This window comes from Nipponia nippon, unplaced genomic scaffold, assembly GCF_047370975.1.
Source record: "Nipponia nippon isolate SJK-2023a ecotype South Korea unplaced genomic scaffold, ASM4737097v1 scaffold_10, whole genome shotgun sequence".
Lineage (NCBI taxonomy): Eukaryota > Metazoa > Chordata > Aves > Pelecaniformes > Threskiornithidae > Nipponia > Nipponia nippon.
Window position 1 is genome coordinate 22,189,690 of NW_028262291.1, and position 23,324 is coordinate 22,213,013.

The window sequence follows — 23,324 nt, forward strand, 5'->3', positions numbered from 1 at the left end:
TTGAAATGAATGGATATTATTTAAAATATGTAATAATCAGCTATAGTGAAAAATGCCTGAAAGTGCATGGATAGAAGACAATATTTATACCTCCACTGGTAAAGGTTAATAAATTATATAGTTTTAAGTGACATTCACTTTCTCTATCTGTATTATAAAACTTAAGCTGGGAGAAAGTAATGTGTGTAACATGGCGAAACAGTAAACAAAACGCCTCTCTGAAGATAAATGGTAAGGTATATTTTCAAAAGTGATTAGTGATTTGGATGCTTAATTAAGGACAATACAAAGGAAACTGACTCAGGATAAAAGTGCTTCATGTTTTCTGTAAGAAACATCTCATCGTCTCTCAAGCAATGTGCCCAAAACCTGGAAAGCCCTCAGTCACTTGAAATGCAAGGCCAGCTATTATCCCAGTTATCATAAAGTTTCCATCAATTCCTGATCTGCATCTCAGTGTTGAGCCCGAGAGCCCCCTGCTCTTGGGTCCTAAATAATCTTCACTGAATCGAAATAATGCTGCTGTGGTTCTAACATACCTGCCAAGGCTTTAAAAAATGAACTATTTAATTACATTGTTTACTAACAAACTGTGGTCACTATATGCTATATTAGGGTTTTATAAGGGTTTTTTAAATCTTTTTATGTTATAGAAGTTAGAGCTTCAAACTTACCACATGATCATAGTTACTAACTTCATTACAATCTCATTCAGGATGTTGAAGAAATCCACCATCATCTTGGCCTGTTCTCCCATCTTCCCCATAGCAATGCCAAAAGCAATAAAGAATCCTATCAAACCTATTGGGAAAAAATTGCAAGACAAAAAAAAAAGCAAATAAACCCATGTTTTTTATGAAGTTTTTGCACCTAGTTAATGTCTTGATACTACCTGCTAATCCAGTTTTCAGAACTATAGTGTATTACACATCTCTTGGGACTTTTTAATATGGACTCACTCTCAACTTTCATGATCATATTCAGAACATCTTTTATTCTTCAATATTTTACTTAATTCCAATTTCACAGCCCAACTATGTTTTATTCTTTTTTCCTGAATTGATCTGATCATCAAAAAAAATACCTAGACCATAATCTTTTCAGTGCCATGCAACTGTTAGGAACCTCATAGCCTGTGGCAAATGGGAGAGGCAACACAGCACCGTATCATGACTCTTCTTTGTTGTAAAACAGTCACTAGAGACCAAGAGCGTTTTTCTCAAGCTTTACAGAAGTCCCTGACAGATTCAACCTACAGACTAGTCAGTCCTGGAGTACAGGGAAAGGCAGCAGCCCCAGAAGATAACTTTTGCAGGCCAGGAGTATTCCAGTTAAATGAAGAAGGTGGGGGTGGGAGGAGAAGGTGGGTATCGCACTTTAAGCTAAGCCACAGACTCCCATTAAACAGATTAACCTCACTGAAACCGGCTATCAGTGGATACATAATCATAGAATTCAATACGAGTAACATTTGGCTCCTAAATTTAAATGCTAAGGTGTGAATCTGGAGTATTGGACTACCACTGTGAAAAAACAACTCCATGCATCTGTCATGTATTACTTTGGAGCTGTGTCTCCAATGCTAACCTTTACCATCCCGCAATTTTCAGTGTCCAGAGTGGGATTATTAACTGATACTGACAGATTGTTTGAATCTTCAGCCACCCTTTGAGGCTAAACTTTCAGTCATAATACGAGTTCAATATTTAACAAATGTGTGAACTCAGCTGGGAAATTCCTAAGGAAAAGCCCATCAGGACACAAAAGCATTCAAGGGAAGGGAATTTCAGCTACCAGTACTCTGGGAAAAGACAGGCTGTCCTATATCCTCATACTGGGTTTAGCAACCAGACTTTTTTCTTTTTTTTTTTTTAATCCAATCTCCTGGATATAAAGTCATTATTTAGCACCAAGCTATCTTTGTTGAGTCACTTCAATAGGGAAGTAAAATGTATGTTCGTGTGCTGCAGAGCATAGAGAAATGATGAAAAGCTTTTCAGTCAAAGACCAAGTAACTTCCTGGAATTCAGACTCTGAATCAGAAAATGTTAGTAGGTGGTTTTGTTCATTAATTCCAAATGAGCTGCTACATTAGTCATAAAAGTCAAGTTGGTTCATATTTGCAGGAATTTGCCTGGCTTGTACAGTTTATGCAAGCTGGATGGCAATTCCCCAAGATTTTCACTTCTTCATTCAAAACCAAACCACACCAAACCAAACCAAAAAAACTCTGCAACATTTGGGAGTCATTGGTCAAAATACTACAGCAAATCCCCCATCTAAACTGTGTATTTCCTTTCTGTAGGAATTGTATTCAGCCTTCTAGCTCTTTTCTTATCCATGACAGAGACTGCACAAAACAAGTCCAGCGCTAAATGTAATGAATCTCTCACATTAGAAATACTGTTTCATTTTAATGCATAAGCAGAGCTCCAGGAGAGAAAAAAGCAGGCAAGGGTACCAGCATGAGCAATGAGCTGCTGCCTCATGCAGAGTGCAAAATGCCAATTTGCGTTTGCCAATTTGCAAAAGAAAGCGTCTCCGCTGCCCACAGATGTTGTGGAGATGTTGAAGATGTTGAAGGAGGAGCCATGGAGGCACGCAGAATACAGTGGCTCCTGGGTCTTGTAGACCAGGCTGCTTCACAGAGAAACAAATCATCTCTGATCAGCTTACTGATGCTATCTCTCCTACATCTAAGCAAAGCAGCCACTGCCAACCAACTCACCAACACCTGGAGAAGCTCTGCAGGCACAGCAGCCGCTGTGTCAGCAGAAGCAGCTGTAAAGAGTCTGTAAGAGGTCCTTTGCCCCCAGAAAGTGATGGCCTAGTGGTGAGATAAAGCAGTGGTTTAGGTACTGCTATATACTGCCCCACTTTGAGGACGACACCTATAAACACAGGTGTCAGCCTCAGCCCTGTGGACATGCTGCCACAGAGCATGTGTATCTTCAAGTGTAAGTGAGCCAATGAGGCTACAAATTGAGGCTAATTTGTGACTGACTTCACCCACATCCAGAAAGTAAGAAGGTGAAGGAGGAGCACTCCTCTCTGGGCTAACAAAATGGTGAGTCTAGGCACCGAGGAGAAAATAGAAGTGGTATGGCAGCTCTTCATTCCCCCGCGCCCCCACCCCAGTCCAAACAGGTGCTTCAGGAAGGGGTGGGAGATAGGCAAAGCCTTCGTACCACCCCTACTTGCTGGCTTGTCCAGACAAGATGGCACGATGGCAGTTGTTCATAATTTGCAGCTGGTAAAGGTCAGCAGCCAAGATGAAAGAAGGAGGGAGTTGTGACTCAGAGATGCGTCAAGCCTCTCTGGGATTTTTCTTGGGTGGTGCGGTTCACACCCCACCTCTCACTTCAGGCTCTGTCTCAAGCCAAATTCTAGTTCAGCATGCCTGAGACACCTAGTGGAAACAAGTGAGCACAAATTCATCAGGGGGTGGGTAAAGCACTGGCTCTTGAAGCTCTCCCCCATACTGTTTTGCCAATATGCATTAGTATTAGTCTAGATAGCCTACTTCTAGGATGAAGGATATTTTGGGTATCTCCTACATGCTTCCTCACTGTACTCCAACTAAAACCTGCAAAGCTGCCAATCCAGAACCATTCAATTGATTGTTTCCATGATACAGTCATATTTCTAGTAAGACCATTAGATGTTCATCTCAGAGATCAATGGGCAGCCAGGAGGTGATAACATTTGATGGTTATTTAGGGAGACTAAACTTGCACTGAAGAGCAGATCAGACAACACTGGCTACCCAGTCACAGCCAAAAACTGTGTCATACATATGATGTACATATTTGACAGGCAAAAAGTTTTCCTACCCAGGACATTCATGCCGTCCTTAAATTCAAGTCCCTTCTTAATGACCAGCTGGGCTTCTGGTGGTGCTTCGCGCACTGTCTCATTCATCATAGCAAAAGCGGAGTCAGTGACATTAGGTGGTTCTTCAATGGGTGGTGGCACCAGCACTTTCTTGGTGACAGTTTGGATCTGAAGGCAATAAAAAGGGAGGATGAGAATGGAAACAGACTGAATGTAATCCATATGGGAGATCAGGAAATAATAATAAAAAACCTCTTCATTTCAAATTCCAGGGAGCTATATTTTTAAACGGCTAGACATGCATTCCACAACCTCTTACCCCCTCTTCCAAAAATAAGTTTGTTTTTCAATAGTTCCAAGAGTCACAAAGTCCTGGGAGTCTTCCTCATGACTCTAGTGTGAGAAGTATGGCAAATACTTGTTCCTTACCACTACATTGTAACATTTTACACATAGTTAGCCCCTTTGTCCAGATGGTTCACAAATGGTGCTTCACAGATTGTATGTTACATGTTGATACCACAGTCCCCTGAGCTCTCTAATTAAAATATTGTGAGTGACAGATAACAGAAAAATTATCAAAGCTGCCAGATACCTATTAAATCAAATCTGACCACCTCAAAAAAGAAAACATCAGCATCTGAATGGATCTGGACCCCTCCTGGCACATGAAAGGCAGGGTCAAGGGAAAGTTGGGAAGGCATGGTAGGGGGAAAAATGGGCTTGAGTTTACGGCTAGGAAAAAAGGGAGGAGGGAGTTGAAAAAGCGAGATCTGTGACTTGCTTCTTTTAGAAGGGACATTTTCCTCCCGCTTCACACCTTGAGCCTTTCCTGCCTCTTCATGGCTCTGGGACAAGCAAAATGGTTAGGAAGCTATGACCAGTTTGCCATGGTTTTCCATTTGCTCCCTACTTTCCTTGTTCCTAGAAACGCGTTTGAACAAGGCATTAGCCTTTCAAAGAACATTTGCACCTCTTTCCTGTTGAGATGGACATTGTAGTACTATGGATGGTGATCCAGATTCAATCCATATATTTTAAAACCATACCTTACATCTGTCCTTTAAAAACCTGCTGTCTAAATCTAAAGAGGGGGATGTAGACAAAAAACCTACATAGCTTTGTATGAGAAACTCTTCAGCTGTCCTGAAACAACCCAACATTCCTGCATATTAACGTTTTTTTCAGAGTTACATTTTATCTGAGAGATGCTGTCAAGACAATATTTTTTGTGTGAGGTATCCAGATTGTAAGAACAGAGTCACAGAAATAAAGCATTACACTCTACACACTTACAAATTCCACTACAGTCACTTAAGTCAAAGGTCTTCAGCCCTTCTTTGCACAACACACAGTCACTAAAAATGCTGAGCCTAACATCAAGTTTAGATTCTGACAACAACATCTGAGGCCAGAAAACCATTTAAATGTCACAGTCATATTTATAGAGGATAGTCTCGTTCTCTTTCATGGCACATAAGATCTTAAGTCTCTGCTAGAATAGTAGTTTTCATTATGAATTAAGACTTTCTTGTGGACCATACAAAAATTCAAGAGATATTGAAATCCCATGATGGTTCAGAGTTCAGTTTGCAAATGAACTGTCCCAAAATTGCAAGTGAATCCCTTAATTGCTTTCTGCCTGGTCACAAGGCAAGGCGTGTAAAACTCCCCCACAGATCACAGCTACACAGTATCATTGCTGTGCACCCTTCAAAATCATTCTTTGCAGGATTTCTGCAAAAAATTACTTTCTCCTAAGGCAACCTGGAAACACTGAATGCTCATGTAGAGAGTCTGTAGAGAGTCTGTAGGAAGAGAAAATATATGCTGACATCATTAAAAGCAGTTAATTTTCCTCCTAAATAAAGAGACAAGTAAAGCCTGTCTCCTTACTGAGGAGTTAAGGGCTAATAGAAGGCACAAGTTCCACATGGAAAGGAGCCGTTACTTACTTTGCAAATGAAAAGTGGCTTTGTGGCAGAGGCTTTCACTGGCAATTAGTTTGGAATGTGATAAAATTAAACATTGGAAAGCCAAAAAGCTCAGTAGCTTTTCTGACTAAGTTTAAAAAACAGTCAATGGAATTGGTGATCCATAACTAGTGAAGTGACCTGAACATTGATAGTACACACACTGAAAAAGCAATATTAAGGTTCCAAGAAAACTATCTGACATGGGTAGCTTAATTCTCTTTCTCCTGCTTTTTGTCCCTTTGTTGAGATATTTGACCACTTTCAACTGACCAGAAATTTAATTCTCCACTCTTCCACAGTTCAAATGAGGGAAAGGAACAAAAAACCATAAGCACCCTGCTCTCCCCTCACTCAATTTTGCAAAAATACATTTCACGTTACATGTGATGTTTAGCCACCCACAGCTTGACCACATGACTGACCTTCCCATGATGATCTGGAAGTATTGAGAACGTTCTCTCTTTAAACCCCCAAGGACTATTTGTTTTTATGTGGAAGTCCATGGAAGAAGTGAAGCAATCCAAGCCCTTCTGGCAGCTTAGATTGCCCTCCATTATTCTACCCCCCCATGGCCTCTTCTCCCTTCCCCCTCTTCACTTTATTCTTTGGCCATAACCACAGCTCCAGCTATCACGCCATTTCACGTAGGAACACTTAAGAACGGGTTTGGCAAGAAACTTCGTTCCATCCAAAAAGAAAAAAAGTCTGCATTATTACCAAACGATTTAGTTGTAGGAAAAAGCAGCTTACATACAAGAAATAAGCTTAAGCAGAAATTAGGAAGTATGCATTTTTCATTTATTTTACTCCTTGAAGTGAAGTTGTTTTGATTGAGCATTGGTGAAAAGCTTTTAGACAAAGTTATCTACCTATAGAGCAAGCAACACATGGTGCAAGCATCCTTCTTTCCCAGCATGCTTCAAACCTGACCTGATGGACCCACCTGTCAGCCACTTGACTGTGTTATCCCCACCTAGTCTGGACTCTAATACAGCAATAGAAGTTATGAGAGGTTGGGTTTTGGGGTACTTTTCCACTGGCAACCAGCTGGAATGAAGATTATCCATATATTACGAACAGGGCATTGCAGAACCATCAGCTCTGTAACTAACAACCAAGATCAAATTCAGCCTGGGTGAAAGATCCCATAATTCATCAGCTGTTCAGCTCCAAGCCAGCATTTATTACCGTATATATTGTATAAAAAGTGAGGAAAAAAATTAAGTTTATTTAATAACAAAGTAAAATCATCTTCTTTAAAAAAATTTATGAATTTAAGTAATAGCTACAACATAAAACAAAGCAGCTATAAATAATGTTCTTTCATTTACCTGCTCAAGACTTAAGACCCGTATTTCTCTTTGCGTCATCATTTTAGTTATTCACCTAAACAATGACATTAACTGTACAGACATCCTTGGTAAGTAAAAGATGTAAAAAATATTACCAAGGAGTAGAAGGATTTACCTGCTGAAAGCATGCTTGGACTAGATTTTCAGGGAACAGGTTTCGGATCAAATCCAAGAAAGCATCCAGACTAGATACTTCATCATTCTTCTTCCCTTGACCAAGCTGTTTCTTGAGTTTCGGATTCCCTGGATGGATGGCTAAAACCAAAATCACACCCAGCACAGCAGCAATAATAGTGGTGGACATGTAGTAGACCATGGCTCTTGTACCCAATCGGCCACTTGCTTTAGCATCTAAACCAGACAGTCCTGCAGGTGTTTTATTTTAAGAAACAAACAAATATATTGAGACTCAATATCCAATTCAATAATCATCAAATAACATCCTTTATAATTTGCAAAGTTTAATGACTGCCTACAGGTGCCTACTTTTGTCCTTGTGAAATTCTCACCACTAGACAGATTACTGAAGCTTCTCCCTCCAGTTCTTATGTGAACAATGTCTGCTGCTACTAATTTGAAGACAAACATTTAAGATTCTATCTAATTGCAGAGAAGGCATTGAAAAATAGAGAAGATATCATACCTTCTTTTGCCCTTGATTGCTGCAAACTGGTCGTGGTCTGGCTGACACTGCACCTTTAAGAAGACTAGGCTCGCTAGTGTCATGCCATCTTATTTGCAAGGTCCACTCCAGGAATTAGGTGAAACAGCATATTAAGAAATTTCTGATGTTCAAGAAGGTAGTATGTGTGCATGTGTTTACAAATAAATTCACTGGACCATCTACGTACTAAAGGCAATGAAGTTAATCAGAAATTAACACTGAAATACACACTGCAGCTGCAAAATCTCTGACAGGGTCACACTATTACTCTTCCTACATCACAAAAGCAAACCAGGTGATATCTGTAGCAAGCATCTTAAAGTATTTATGGCTAATAGATCTTACCTGTGATTAAACTGGAGATTATTAAAGGGAGGATCAGCATTTTTAGCATCCTCATAAGTATATCTCCTGGGAAGGCTATTAACATGATGATGTCAGGGTCAATAGGTGTTGCTAGACGAAGAAGACCCCCACACAGTGCACCCAGGATGACACCTGGAAGAAGAATAAAAGAGAATAGGTAGGTACCATAAATATACCTGAATGTACATTGATTACCCAGAATAACAGCCTAGAAGAAAAATGGTTACACAAGGCAGCTGCTTTTTGGTACAGAGAGACAGATTTTGGATGTCAGCCTTCTGATTGATATGAGGCTGTGACACACTTACCATGTATCTCATGATTAAAAAGTAGTCCTGATGCCAGCTGAGCTTACACCTATTGTACTATTCCGCTTCTGCAAATAAAAATTTGCTGCAAATCACAATGTTATTGAGGTTTACTAATACTGTGTAGGCCTTGCAGTACATTGAAGGATAGTCAAATATAATACATATCATCATTCTCTAGCTGGCAAAATTGAGGCACCAAGAGGTGACGTGATTTATATAAGGCCATACAGAACTGACAGAAGAGCCAGCGTTAGGATCCAGCTCTTCGGAGTACAACATCTAGCTCTCAGCATAAGAATGGTATCACTTGAAAACAAAATCAGCACGAGTAGCTCTTTTACAGCCTAAGAAAAATGCTGCAGGAAAGCTAGAACAGTCTTGTGAGGAAAACAGATGCGAGTTTCATTTGGGGGGTTTTGGAATGGAGTGCCTGATCTGAAATACTGCACATATCACTGAAGAAAACTTGATTCTTAGTACTCTTTTATTACTCCTTCCCTTTGATGGTCTGCATCATTCTTTTCTCTTTGTGCTAATGTTCTCAAATCACAAACAATCCCTCCATCACTTATTTAGATTTGTGCAGTGATAACACCTAAAACTAACTCTCAGGATTGAGGCTGTTAAAGCATAGTCTAGGGGAAAAAAAGGCCATGTTTACTTTCATAACATGGTCTTTGTGAATGGATATTTTATGTTTACATCCAGGATGCCTTTGTTTTCCTGATCCCAAGCCCAAATCTGAAGTGTAGTAAAACTTGACAGCAAAGCCTGCGTTCTGTTTTGCAGCAACTATGACTCTTTGAAGTATCAGTTTGATACAATGGAAAATACATGTGCATTTAAAACTTTTTCTGGAACTGTATCAGGTACCTTCTAAAGATGATTCAAAGCAAATACTGTCTGAACACTTCAGCACTATGGGTTTTTAAGGCTGAAAAATATGGATGTGAAATTTGCAGCTCAAGACCCGCTGCAGCTGGTCTTTCAAACAGTAACAAAATAGAGTACGTCTGTGAATTTGCTGCACTTGGCTGTTAGGCTTTCAGTGAAAAAGAAACAGGCAAAGAGCCAGTGAACCACAATAAAATGTCAAACTGTTCCATATTTGGAAGCTGCTAGAGCCAGAGGCAATATTCAGGATGAGATCACAGAGCACTGGCTTACAGCTACAGAGAGGAGGACAAACCTTAAAAGCAGTGGAGCATGAACTAAGAGATAAAAGATGAAGGAAAGGAAATTTTGAAGAGTTTTTGTCTTTTTTCAAATAACAGAGAAAAAATGTGTAGTGCATTTAGTTCTACTGAATTACATCAGTCTGACTGGCCTTGGGACTTAGATCACACTCCATTCCAAACCAGATATAGAATGTATCTCAGTGGTGTGTATTTGCTGCATGTTGTGTCACTAATACCCTGCACACCTGAATTAAAGTGACAATGCCTATGGGTGTCCTATTTACTCTCTGGCCGTTCAGCTGGAACAACTGATGACCACAGACAGGATCTGTGATACATGAACAAATACAGATACACACAGAATGTCCAGACCAGCAGATGCAGCTTACCAAATACAGTAAGGGTGAGGAGCAGATTCCTGTGGAGCGACTGGCAGAACTGCACACATATGTTCCTGGATCTGTGCTCCACTGGACTTAAATGACTTTCATGCATCCGCACTTCTACTTGCTTAGGCATATTGTTGGCACTAGAATAAAAAATCAAAATCAAGTAAAAGTTATAGCACAAAATGCCAAAAACTGAGAGGAAAGTCTGGATTACTTCCATCATCTATAACTGGGGAATCTGATGCATATTCCATTGCTTCCCACATTTTACAAACACTGTATATTTACTGCTCTGAAGACGTCTCTGAAATGGCAATGGTTTGTCCTTCTAAAGGTGCAGGCTTTAAGGCATTTTTTGCAGTTACCTCTCAAACAGTGGAGATGTAAACAGAATTAATTCACTGGACACATCATTCCAACTGTTTCATGGATTAAACTTGAGCTGGAAAATTCAGTTTCCCCAAAGATCATGGCTGTCTACTAGAAGTAGGAGAGGTGGCTGAAGAACAAAGTTTCTATTAGCATGAAAATGCAGATTTTGATACTTTATTTAATTCCAATTCAAGAAAAGAGTTTAAAAATGAGGATTTATTTGCAAAATAAAGCATTCCAGAATATTTTGCTTAATCTTCCCAAAACATTTAGTTTCAACATTAACATTTTACTGTAATACAATCAGAATGCTGAGGTCAAAAGAATCTTTTTCAACTTGGTTCTAATGAACAACTGCCACTGAAAATTAGTCAGAAAACTATGCATTCCCCAAGAAAACCTTTGGTTTCATTGAACTGGTAGTGTTTAGAGGAAAAATTTTTTTTACTAACTCTGGTTTATATTTGAGTAACTGATATGCATATGGGTGCAGGACTTTGGAAGCCATGGTTTTAACTTTCTCAACGCCTGAGAAATCATTAGCAATAGACTCCCTTTTTATATATAAAATATTAAAATGTACTTGAAAAAAATACTAAAAATACTACTACAGATAAAACATACGGTTTCCCTAAAAGTTAAGGCTGTCTACTTAAATATGAGAAATGGGTAAAGAACAAATTTTTTTTATTATCAAAAAAATATATATTTTGAGATCTGGTCTTATGCCAGATTAGGACAAGATTTTAGAAAAAGGAAACCAAATCTTCCTCTACAACAGTAGACTGAGGTCTACAGACCAAAAACAGGTCTGAAAAGATATATAAAGTTTTTATGTTCTTAGTACTAAACCATTTCCAGGGAATCAAAACAATTTTTTCTTATATATAGTATAGCTTGTTGTCTTCATAAAGTTTCCAACAGAAAGTTACAATTAGACCTGTAATAAGAATTCAGTCCTTTTGATGCAAATAGTCCAATGATTTTCCCTTTCAAAGTGAAACGGCATTTCTTTCGTGTGCATTTGGTTGTTAAAAAAGTAGCAGCAGCAGAAAATGCATTAGAGGATACTCTTTTTTTTTTTTAAGGGGGAAAAAACCCTCCAAGTGTTGTAATTTTTATTTTGTACCTTTTGAAATATTTTACAATGGTGATTGCAATGAAATGTACTGCTGATGGTGGAATAAGAAACAAAAATGTCAGTGCACATTCTGACAGCTTCAATGTAAGGCATGCCTACTTCTTGAAGACTTATGAATGCAAGTATCAGAGATACATAAGGATTAACCAGGGGATAATGTGCATAGCAATTATTTGAGGAATTATGAGAAAGATGAGACAGTGTCTGCAGTTTTCATGCACATGGGCCACAAAGCCATGAAATCACTGGTGGAAGTGTGCCGCAAAATCAACGAACTTGGGATCCAAACTTTGCAACTGGGGATTACATCCAGTTTCACTTGCACTCTGAACATGAATGTATAACTTGTTTAGACCTATTATTCACTACAGGTTGATTATATATTCCTCTGAAATTTTGAAATATGGACAGCTAAAAGTAATTCAAAGGAAAACCTTAAAGGCTCTTCCATTAGCAAATAATTAGAACTGGAATGGATTGGTAAACAGAAGCACTTGATGATGTTATGTCTTTCTAGGCTAGGTTTACTCAGGTTTCCTGGACCCTTTCCCACCTGACGCCATGCCTATAGCTTCATACCATCCAAAGGAAAGCCACTTCACAAATATCTGCTTCCTCAGCTGTGGGCCTTTTCTCTAATTCACAGACAATGGAAGCATATCATTCCCCTGACACCATTGCTGAAATAAGTCCTCCCATGCAAAAGCAGACCTCTGGTCCTGCTCTTGTATTCAAGCCTTATTTCTATTCCCATCCATTTCTAAGTGACAGCATGGTGTTTGCTGGCCAGATCCCCCTTCCACTCCAAGTCTGGTCAGCATACAAAGGTTCGTGAAGGGAGGGGATGGTGGACAGCTGCAGTGACTGCTTCAGGATTATATCCCAAGTGAACTGAAGCCAGCCCTGCTTGAGGTGGTCAAAAAAACCAGAGCTTTTACATGATAGCAACCACCTTCTTAAAAAGTTCAGCCACATAAAATGTAGATACCCAAATACCTTCTGAGAAGAGAAGGAAATGAGGACACAATGCTCTTTAAGGACATTCCTGAATTTCCAGGAACTTAATACCATATTCATAGAATCATAGAATGGTTTGGGTTGGAAGGGACCTTAAAGATCATCTGTTTCCAACCCCCCTGCCATGGGCAGGGACATCTTCCACTAGACCAGATTGCTCAAAGCCCCATCCAACTTGGCCTTGAACACTTCCAGGGAATGCGGCATCCACAGCTTCTCTGGGCAACCTGTTCCAGTGCCTCACCACCCACATAGTAAAGAACTTCTTCCTTATATCGAATCTAAATCTACCCTCTTTCAGTTTAAAGCCATTATCCCTTGTGCTATCACAATGTGCCCTTGTAAAAAGTCCATCTCCAGCTTTCTTCTAGGCCCCCTTCATGTACTGGAAGGCTGCTATAAGGTGTCCCTGGAGCCTTCTCTTCTCCAGGCTGAACAATCCCAACTCTCTCAGCCTGTCCTCATAGGGAAGGTGCTTCCAGCCCCTGATCATCTTTGTGGCCCTCCTCCGGACTCGCTCCAACTGGTCCATGTCCTTCTTATGTTGGGGGTCCCAGAGCTGGACGCAGTACTCCAGGTGGGGTCTCACAAGAGCAGAGTAGAGGGGGAGAATCACCTCCCTTGACCTGCTGGTTATGCTTCTTTTGATGCAGCCCAGGATATGGTTGGCTTTCGGGGCTGCAAGCGCACATTGCTGGGTCATGTTGAATTTCTCATCAGACAACACCCCCAAGTCCTTCTCCTCAGAGCTGTTCTCTATCCATTCTCTGCCCAGCCTGTATTTCTGCTTGGGATTGCACCGACCCATGTGCAGGACCTTGCACTCGGCCTTGTTGAATGTCATGAGATTTGCACAGGCCCACCTCTCCAGCCTGTCAAGGTCCCTCTGGATGGCATCCCATCCCTCAGGCGTGTCAACTGCACCACACAGCTTGGTGTCATCGGGAAACTTGCTGTAGGTGCACTCAATCCCACTGTCCACATCACCGACAAATATGTTAAACAGTGCCAGTCCCAATACCAACCCCTGAGGAACACCACTCGTCACTGGTCTCCACTTGGACATCAAGCCGTTGACTGCAACTCTTTGAGTGTGACCATCCAGTCAATTCCTTACCCACTGAGTGGTCCGTCTGTCAAATCCATGTCTCTCCAGTTTAGTGAAAAGGATGTCATGCAGGACCGTGTCAAATGCTTTGCACAAGTCCAGGTAGATGACATCTGTTGCTATTCCCTTATCCACCAATGCTGTAGCCCCATTGTAGAAGGCCGCCAAATTTGTCAAGCACGATTTGCCCTTAGTGAAGCCATGTTGGCTGTCACCAATCACCTCCTTATTTCCCATGTGCCTTAGCATAGTTTCCAGGAGAATCTGCTCCATGTTCTTGCCAGGCACAAAGGTGAGGCTGACTTGCTTGTAGTTCCTTGGGTCTTCCTTTTTTTCCATTTTTAAAAATGGGGGTTATTTTTCCCCTTTTCCAGTCAGCAGGAACTTCACTGGACTTCCATGACTTCTCAAATATGATGGACAGTGGCCTAGCAACTTCATCCACCAGTTCCCTTAGGACCCGTGGATGCACCTCATCAGGTCCCATGGACTTGTGCACCTTCAGGTTCCTTAGATGGTCTCGAACCTGATCTTCTCCTACAGTGGGCAGTTCCTCATTCTCCTAGTCCCTGCCTTTACGTTCTGCAACTTGGGTGGTGTGGCTAGAGAACTTGCCAGTGAAGACTAAGGCAAAAAAGTCATTGAGTACCTCAGCATTCTCCATATCCCAGGTAACCAGGTCTCCTGTTTCCTTCTGGAGAGGGCCCACATTTTCCCTATTCTTCCTTTTATCACTGGCATACTTACAGAAGTTTTTTTTATTGCTCTTGACATCCCTGGCCATATTTAATTCTATCAGGGCTTTAGCTTTCCTAACCTGATCCCTGGCTGCTCGGACAATTTCTCTGTATTCCTCCCAGGCTACTTGTCAGTGCTTCCACCCTCTGTAGGCTTCCTTTTTGAGTTTGAGTTTGTCCAGTAGCTCCTTGTTCATCCATACGGGCTTCCTGGTGGTTTTGCCTGACTTCCTCTTTGTTGGGATGCATCGCTCCTGAGCTTGGAGGAGGTGATCCTTGAATATTGACCAGCTTTCTTGGGCCCCTCTGCCCTCCAGGGCTTTATCCCATGGAACTCTACCAAGCAGACCCCTGAGGAGGTCAAATTGTAATATGTGCCTCCCTCAAATGCAAAATATGGGGTTTACACTCTCCAGCTTTTCAGGATTGTAAGCGAACCTTCAGCATGGACTGAAATTCTGATTGGTATGGTTTTTTTAAAGAAAAAGACCCAATATTAAAATATGCTAACCATGCAGATCTGTTAGAAAAAGCATTGACAGGTGATCATCACTTGAAAAATGGTACCAACAAAGGACAATAATCTAAGCATTTGCACTGTTAGCACTGCTTATAGCAATGAGATTTTTTATCACCAGACCAGGACAAAGTATTGTTCCAGGCTTTTGAGCATGTTGTTGGGAGGAGAGAAGGGGAAAAAATGAAATAAAAACCCTCTGTGAAGGATATGATAAGCTTCTTGTGCAGTACATGACAAAATCAATAGTTTAGAATCATAGAATCGTTTAGGTAGGAAAAGACCTTTAACCTAGCACTGCTGTTAACGTAGTCCAACTGTTAACCTAGCACTGCCAAGTCCACCACTAAACCATGTCCTGAAGTGCCACATCCACACGTCTTTGAAATACCTCCAGGGATGGGGACTCAACCACTGCCCTGGGCAGCCTGTTCCAGTGCCTGACTACCCTTTCAGTGAAGAAATTTTCCTAATATCGAACCTAAACCTCCCCTGGTGCAACTTGAGGCTGTTTCCTCTTGTCCTGTCACTTGCTACTTAGGAGAAGAGACAGATTCCCCACCTCACCAGAGCCTCCTTTCAGGTAGCTGTAGACAGCTATATGATCTCCCCTCAGCCTCCTTTTCTCCAGGCTAAACAACCCCAGTTCCCTCAGACGCTCCTCATAAGACTTGTGCTCTGGACCCTGCTCCAGCTTCATTGCCCTTCTCTGGACACACTCCAGCACCTCAATGTCTGTCTTGTAGTGAGGGGCCCAAAACTGAACACAGTATTCGAGGTGCGGCCTCACCAGTGCCGAGTACAGGGGGACAATCACTTCCCTAGTCCTGCTGGCCACATTATTGCTGATATAAGCCAGGATGCTATTGGCCTTCTTGGCCACCTGGGCACATTGCTGGCTCATATTCAGCCAGATGTCGACCAACACCCCCAGGTCCTTTTCCACCAGGCAGCTTTCCAGCCACTCTTCCCCAAGCCGGTACTGTTGCATGGGGCTGTTGTGACCCAAGTGCAGGACCTGGCACTTAGCCTTGTTGAACCTCATACAATTGGCCTTGGCCCATTGATCCAGCCTGTCCAGATCCCTCTGTAGAGCCTTCCTACCCTCCAGCAGATCAACACTCCTGGCCAGTTTCTGGTTTGCACCAGAAATTTTCTATCTGATTACCAGAAGATGAAAATCTGTTTGACCTCTGAATCATGGAAATGAACTTTTGTATTATGGACTCAGTCATCCTCCTTGTGCTGTTTTTGTGCCTCTATTTTCATCTTGTCAATGACATTTAGCTCCGGAAGAATGCAGAACTTTTTGCACCTGCAACCTGCAGTCACATAACGACATAAGTGCAAGAAGTTCCTATTGAATTCAATGGAAGATGCACAGATGTAAGTTAGGGCAGAATCTGGGCCCTTATGGACTGGATCCCCTTGGACCTGTCCTACTCCTCTGCTGTCTGTCACTGACATGAGTGCACACTCACATGCACAGTCTCAATATCATGAAGGCGACAGTGCCACGTTAAAGCATGCAAGGAAGGGGCTTAAATATGTATAAGGCTTTCTTGTGCTTCAGATTTTATTGCTGAAGGAAAAAAATAATGCATGACAGAATAGAGCTTGACTGCACCCCAACTCATGGGCAGTGCTGGGACTCAAATGCAAAGCCAGAAGTGTACCAACAACATGAGTCCCTCCTACGCAACTGAACACCGCTAATGTAATCTCTATGTTAATGGTACCTCTGTGCATAGGTAAGTATCACAAAACAGTGCAGAATGCATTTTAGCAGCTGTGATCTTTCAAACATGCAAATGATTACATTGGTTAAATAAATCATTGATTCATTGTGCTGAGCTTCTATGGCTATTCAAACAAACGAAGCATTCTGAATGCTCGTCTGAAACCCATCAGACCAAAACCTCTTTTAGTCTAACTTCACTGAAGCCAGAACATGATAATATAAATTAATTCTGCTCATTATTTTCATATGTCGTAGTGACAAGCAGCCAAACAGCTACGCTCCAAAATAGGCCCACAGAGAACTGTAAGAACTGAGACCTTCAAAGAAGATATTTTCTGGCAGCTACAGGCACCAGAAAACATTGATAGGACTTATAAAAAAATGAACTAAATGTTTGAAAATGTGTAGTCACATGAAAGAGCACATACCAAGAGCTAGACCTATGTGGTGGCTTTTGAATGATTGAGTATGATCTTCTGCCTAGCCCAGTGTCACCTATCCTCCCTTTTGAGGCAGCACGTATGTCTAGAAAAGGAGAGGAACTCCTTTGAGCCCAGGAGATTTAATTTTTATTCACCTTAGGAGAATAAAGTACAGTCTCAAAGTGAACACAATCTGTATTTTCACTGACTTCAAATACGCTCTACTCTGCCAAGACGATATGTAAGTGCATTAATAGAAATAAGCATCAGAATTAAAGTGGAAGTTCACTGCCTTTTAAGCAAACAAACAATCTCTTGCCTGAATAATCAAGAAGTCAGCTACTTGCTCTTTCCACTATCCCTCATCCCCACAGTATGCACAAGGTACAAGAAAAAAATCTGTCCATAAGTACTTGATTTTAGATTATCTAAATATTGACAGTTAGTTTTGCCTGTGAGATATACAGTGCTATATGAGATAATCTATTTATCTGCAATTTTTAAGCTGTAGTGTGTTTCTCTTGCTGGTTGCTATGCATAATGGTGTCAAAATGCAGGAAAACAATTTATTAAAACACCAGAGTCCCTGGCATTTTTTGTTCCTAGTTCCTCCAAACATTTTTCTTAGGTTTTATTTTACCTCCCTCTGGGAAAATCTGCTGCTCTATTTCTTTTCAACTGTTGCTTTCTTTCTCATATTCCCACTGAAGTTTCTAGGCCTAAAAGGTCAGAAAAACTGTTTGCTGCTTTTCCTTGGTTACCAAATATAACTCCTTTCCCCACAAAGTTAAGTGTTAACAATTTACGCAGTGCTTGAGTGACAATGCCCTTTTATTTTCAGTCAGTTATGGGGAAAGAACTCTGCATCTCCCAAATACTTACCCAGCTTGGCATAAACCTAGAGTAGAGACTAGAAGGAAAAAATAATCTTTCATCTAAATGAAAAATGTAGGCAAAGATGATAACAAGGCTAGCAAAAACAGATGCTGTGGACAGGGTAAATTAGCAGAGACTGTGTTTAATCTCTATAAGGTATTTCAGCTGTGTCAATTAATCAAGCAGGTAATTCTTAGTATAAAAGTCTGCTTTGGTTAGCACTACCTGGAGGTTAATTTGGTCTTTGCTTTGAGGGGGTGGTGCTGTTTAGAGGAGAGGTTCTTGTTAGCACAGCAAATGGTTATTTTAGTGTAGGACAACGGAATGATGATACTTCTATTTTTGGGACCTGGCAAAATAGCTCTTGGAGATTTATAAAAGGTTATTTAGCAGAGACTCAGGGTTTCAGCAAAATATTTAGGAAGGATTTAGGGAAATAGCATTTTCTTCCTGGAATACCATGAATAAAGCACCAGTTTATGTTTTGCAGCATTTACTTCAATCTAGGTAGCAAGAGTTATTCTTGAAAAAGCAACTTTGGACAGACTGGCTTAAGTTTCAGTTCAGGGTCTAAGAACGTATCTTAAGCTAGATGTTTGCTGTCAAATCAAACACTGCTCTCCTCTGAAGTAATGAGTAAACAGCAGGCATAAATGTCAGTACTTGTCCAGTTGTTCCTAGGGGGATGGGCCTTCTTAAGGAGAAAAAAAAAAGGAGGGGGGGGCAGGTAGATTAGAAAACTGAACTACCTTTCTTGATCTCAGAATAAAAAGTGAACAAGCTGCAAATGTCTTCTTGCCAACCACCTAATACTCAGACAGGTTGTTCAAGTGTAGTCACAGCTGAAAAGTCATGGCAAAAAGGGTATAATGAAATTTGGGGCGTAGTAATTTTGGTGAATTGTCACTGACAAGAACTCATCCTAGCAATCAGTGGAGTTGCATGGGAGTAAATGAGAGCTTAATCTGCCCTGAAGGATATTTGTTTGCAAAGCTTGGATCAGGGTTGCATCCCTTTCCCTGAAGAGACAGTGTAACACTGATGATTTGGGATCATGTGCTGCGTTCATGACAGGGATAGGGAGTATGGATCTGCTCCACCCCACGCAATCAGCTTATTCCTATTCCATATGTAGGAGAGGGTCTACTCTGGTTGCTAGATAAAAGACAAGTGACTAGAAAAACTTACGGAACATCACCAGGACACAAGTGATTTCACTAGCTGGATGGGAGGAGTCCCGACCATCTGCCACAACTCTTCTGAAGTTAGGGCTCAAGCATCAGCTTACCAAGACACTTCTAGTTTGAGTTGAAATAGAGTTGTGTGCTGCTTAAATTAATTATATCAAGACAACAGCTGCTGTGCTTCTTTTGGGAGACAATCTGGGGCTATATTGTTCCACTGTGCCATGGCATGTGCTGTAGTGTGGGGGTTTATTTTCTTAGATTAGATATATTTTTCAAACCACAGTGGGGCTGGTAAAGCTCATCATATACAGCCACAATACGACAGGCCATGCAGGGGAAACAGCTAATTATTGTGCAAAGCATACATTAGCTTTGGCATCACTCCTGCTATGTGATGTCCAGTTGTTAAACGTATTTTACATCAAAATATTCTGCTCAGGTCTCAGTCTCTTCACAAAAATAAAAAAAAATGCAAAAACAAACACACAAAACTACTACAAATAAGAGCAACATAAGCTTTAGTCTGCATTAACATGGGGTTTATTTTAAGCCTCTTGCTGCCACTAGGCCCTTCTATTGAATTTTAACTGCACTATGTAGGTTTTTTTCTTGTTATTTGTAAGACATTAATGAATTCTGAGTAGAGATTTAGTCATTTACCGGAGAGATTTAGTCATTTACCATGGAGCTTGATTTGGCCTAGGGACTGGTATTACAAGTGACGCCCTGAAGCACGACTTGCCTTTTTGCAGTGGGAGAAGAACTGTTCTCCCTTGATCATTTTACAACCATGTTGTTTCCTCTGAGTTAGCATTTAGTGTACATTCTGTGAGTTTAACGTAATCATATGAGTGAGTTTAATCATCATCGTATCAGGACAACCAGGCGACCAGGCCCAATCAGCATGTGTTTATAAAAAGGCAGGTCCTGCTTGACCAACCTGATCTGCTTCTATGACAAGGTGACCCGCTCAGTGGATGATGGAAAGGCTGCGGATGTTGTCTACCTGGACTTTAGTAAAGCCTTTGACACCGTTTCCCACAGCATTCTCCTGGAGAAACTGGCTGCTCATGGCTTGGATGGGTGTACTCTTCACAGGGTAGAAAAATGGCTGGATGGCTGGGCCCAAAGAGTTGTGGTGAATAGAGTTAAATCCAACTGGTGGCCGGTCACAAGTGGTGTTCCCCAGGGCTCAGTATTGGGGCCAGTTCTGTTTAGTATCTTTATCGGTGATCTGGATGAGAGGATCGAGTGCACCCTCAGTAAGTTTGCAGACAACACCAAGTTGGCCAGGAGTGTTGATCTGCTGGAGGGTAGGAAGGCTCTACAGAGGGATCTGGACAGGCTGGATCAATGGGCCAAGGCCAATTGTATGAGGTTCAACAAGGCTAAGTGCCAGGTCCTGCACTTGGGTCACAACAGCCCCATGCAACAGTACCGGCTTGGGGAAGAGTGGCTGGAAAGCTGCCTGGTGGAAAAGGACCTGGGGGTGTTGGTCGACATCTGGCTGAATATGAGCCAGCAGGACTAGGGAAGTGATTGTCCCCCTGTACTCGGCACTGGTGAGGCCGCACCTCGAATACTGTGTTCAGTTTTGGGCCCCTCACTACAAGACAGACATTGAGGTGCTGGAGTGTGTCCAGAGAAGGGCAATGAAGCTGGAGCAGGGTCCAGAGCACAAGTCTTATGAGGAGCGTCTGAGGGAACTGGGGTTGTTTAGCCTGGAGAAAAGGAGGCTGAGGGGAGATCATATAGCTGTCTACAGCTACCTGAAAGGAGGCTCTGGTGAGGTGGGGAATCTGTCTCTTCTCCTAAGTAGCAAGTGACAGGACAAGAGGAAACAGCCTCAAGTTGCACCAGGGGAGGTTTAGGTTCGATATTAGGAAAATTTCTTCACTGAAAGGGTAGTCAGGCACTGGAACAGGCTGCCCAGGGCAGTGGTTGAGTCCCCATCCCTGGAGGTATTTCAAAGACGTGTGGATGTGGCACTTCAGGACATGGTTTAGTGGTGGACTTGGCAGTGTTAGGTTTATGGTTGGACTCAATGATCTTAAGGGTCTTTGAACTTAGGCTCCATTTGTTTGCATTTTTGAAACCCTATTAGAATTGGCAGAACGTTTCTGCTCACTAAATGCTTCCTTTAATGGTTTCTCCAGCTTTTGAATCTGGCTCAGAAAGCTTAATTGTACAGTGGAGAACAGGTAGTCTAGAGGCCATTTGAAAGCAGGAGCAAAGGAAAATTAAGTATAACATGACACGATTTTTTTACAAGCACATGGTCCTTTTTTCTTATCAATCCAGGTCTTTCACCTTATCACTGTGGAGCAGAGACTTTTTTTTTTCCTCCTGCATTTTCTTTATGTCTGATTGACTAATGCATTGACTTATGTATTAACTGGGCTGCAGTAATACATCTGAACAATAAGAAACAGAAGTAAAGGTGATGGATCTGCCAGGCAGGAAGGAATTGTTTTCTACTCCCAGTCACACATCCTGGGTATGTCCACATACATGGCTTTGAATAATCTCTTTAGACAGACTGCAGTGCATGGATAAAGCTTCTTCCTGTGCAAGATTTTTCCTATTAACTTGCAACTTGGATTTTATATAGCATTTATGGCATATTATATGGAAAAGAAAATAAGTCCCTATGGAGAGGTTGTGAACTGAAGTTCACTTTTCATGGAACCCTGCACCATAAACCACATGAAGCCAACAGACCACATTGAATCACACTGGTTGTGTTAGAAAGAAGATAATTGCATTTTACACAAACCGGTATGTAACTGCATACCTAGAAATGCTTTGGGAGCGTCAGGTAGGCAGGGGAGAAAGAAATCAGGATAACAGCTAGCTGCTTGAAAGGAGAGAGATGGAAATTTCTGCAGTAAATTGCAAAAAGGAGACCTGTAACACCAACTCTCTACCCACCGCGTAGTGGGTCTGATGGTAGGGAGCCACAGGAAGCTTTACAGGTATCCTTCCACCCAGCAGCCATGAACCTGCTGGCTGCGGGACCCCACAAAGCAGTGCCTTCAGGCGTCTCTTACCTAGTCATATGAAAACCTGATTTTAACACCTCAAAGAAAGTCTGTGTCAGAGTGTCTGTGTGTGGGCACATTAGCGAGTTAACTAACTTTCTAATATAGTGGCGTGACAAAGCCTGAGATTAAGTTACAGTTCCTAAGACCAAAGCCAAGGTAGTTATCCAGACCTCATGCAAGACAGGTGTCCCGTGGACTTCCAAGATCCTTGCCAAGGAAGATCCCCGCCAAGGAAGATCCCCAGCACTTTACTAGGACAAAAGTTCTAGTGATTGGAAATCCACTCCTTGCAGAAATATCTGAAAGACCCAAAGGTGCTTCTTGCGTCTGCATGCGATGACCAGTCTACAAAGCAAAGTGAGTGACCAAAGTTAAGCTCCTCTCCTTGTGAGCATCTCCAGGGTGAAATAATACTGCCTTGGTAGAGATTTGCTGTTTGCAGGAAGACAGAATCTGTAATACAGCTCACATTTTAGCGGACAAAGAAAAAGCTTCCATAATTCTTCCTATTTGCCAAGTCCTCTGATTCATATCATCTGAGGATCTGGACATGAATTTTTTTTTAAGAAGTCTTTAAATTTGGCACTGACATATTTATGTGAAGCTCTGGCTCTGTCTGTTTACTATCTCTGCTTTTCTGATCCTGAATCCTAATCAACCTAAAAAAGCAAATCCTACTATGACATGGTAAAGATTCAGATTTACTATAATGTCAGACCTTAAAGGGATATCAGTTCTTTGTGGAAGGAGGGCTGCCAGTTTGTTTCTTGTTCGGAATAAACAAGGTGCACTTCTATCTACAGGGATTGTATTCTATCCATCATCCAGAGTCTAAAGTAAGAAAGTGTGTTTTAAACCACACAGTCTAATACCTACCATAAAGATGATAATTTATTTATGTAATGATGCACATGTGGAATATCTTTTTTAACTGACAAATTTCTGATAGGGCTTTATAGTCATGTAGCAACCTGGGAACTTGCATGCTTCATTACCCCAGAATTATGTACTGAGGCTGAAATGAAGAGTAACAGAATTAAGGATGAATCATATTATTATTATGGCAAAGGATATAATAACAATGTGCTTTGT

At 41.4% G+C, this 23,324-nt stretch overlaps 1 protein-coding gene across 5 annotated transcripts in view; it reads right to left on the reverse strand.

The window, feature by feature from the left end:
* The window catches only part of SLC1A2 (solute carrier family 1 member 2), a 103,397-nt gene that overhangs the window by 27,375 nt on the left and 52,698 nt on the right, over positions 1 to 23,324 (reverse strand). For all 5 annotated transcript variants that reach the window (XM_087745958.1, XM_087745959.1, XM_087745955.1 and 2 more), the window contains 5 exons: positions 10,071 to 10,210; positions 8,172 to 8,324; positions 7,278 to 7,528; positions 3,834 to 4,002; positions 675 to 801 (listed from right to left, as the gene is read on the reverse strand). In XM_087745958.1, coding sequence (XP_087602084.1) covers positions 675 to 801; positions 3,834 to 4,002; positions 7,278 to 7,528; positions 8,172 to 8,324; positions 10,071 to 10,200 — 830 coding nt within the window. In that variant the 5' untranslated portion in view covers positions 10,201 to 10,210. The remainder of the gene's footprint in view (positions 1 to 674; positions 802 to 3,833; positions 4,003 to 7,277; positions 7,529 to 8,171; positions 8,325 to 10,070; positions 10,211 to 23,324) is intronic.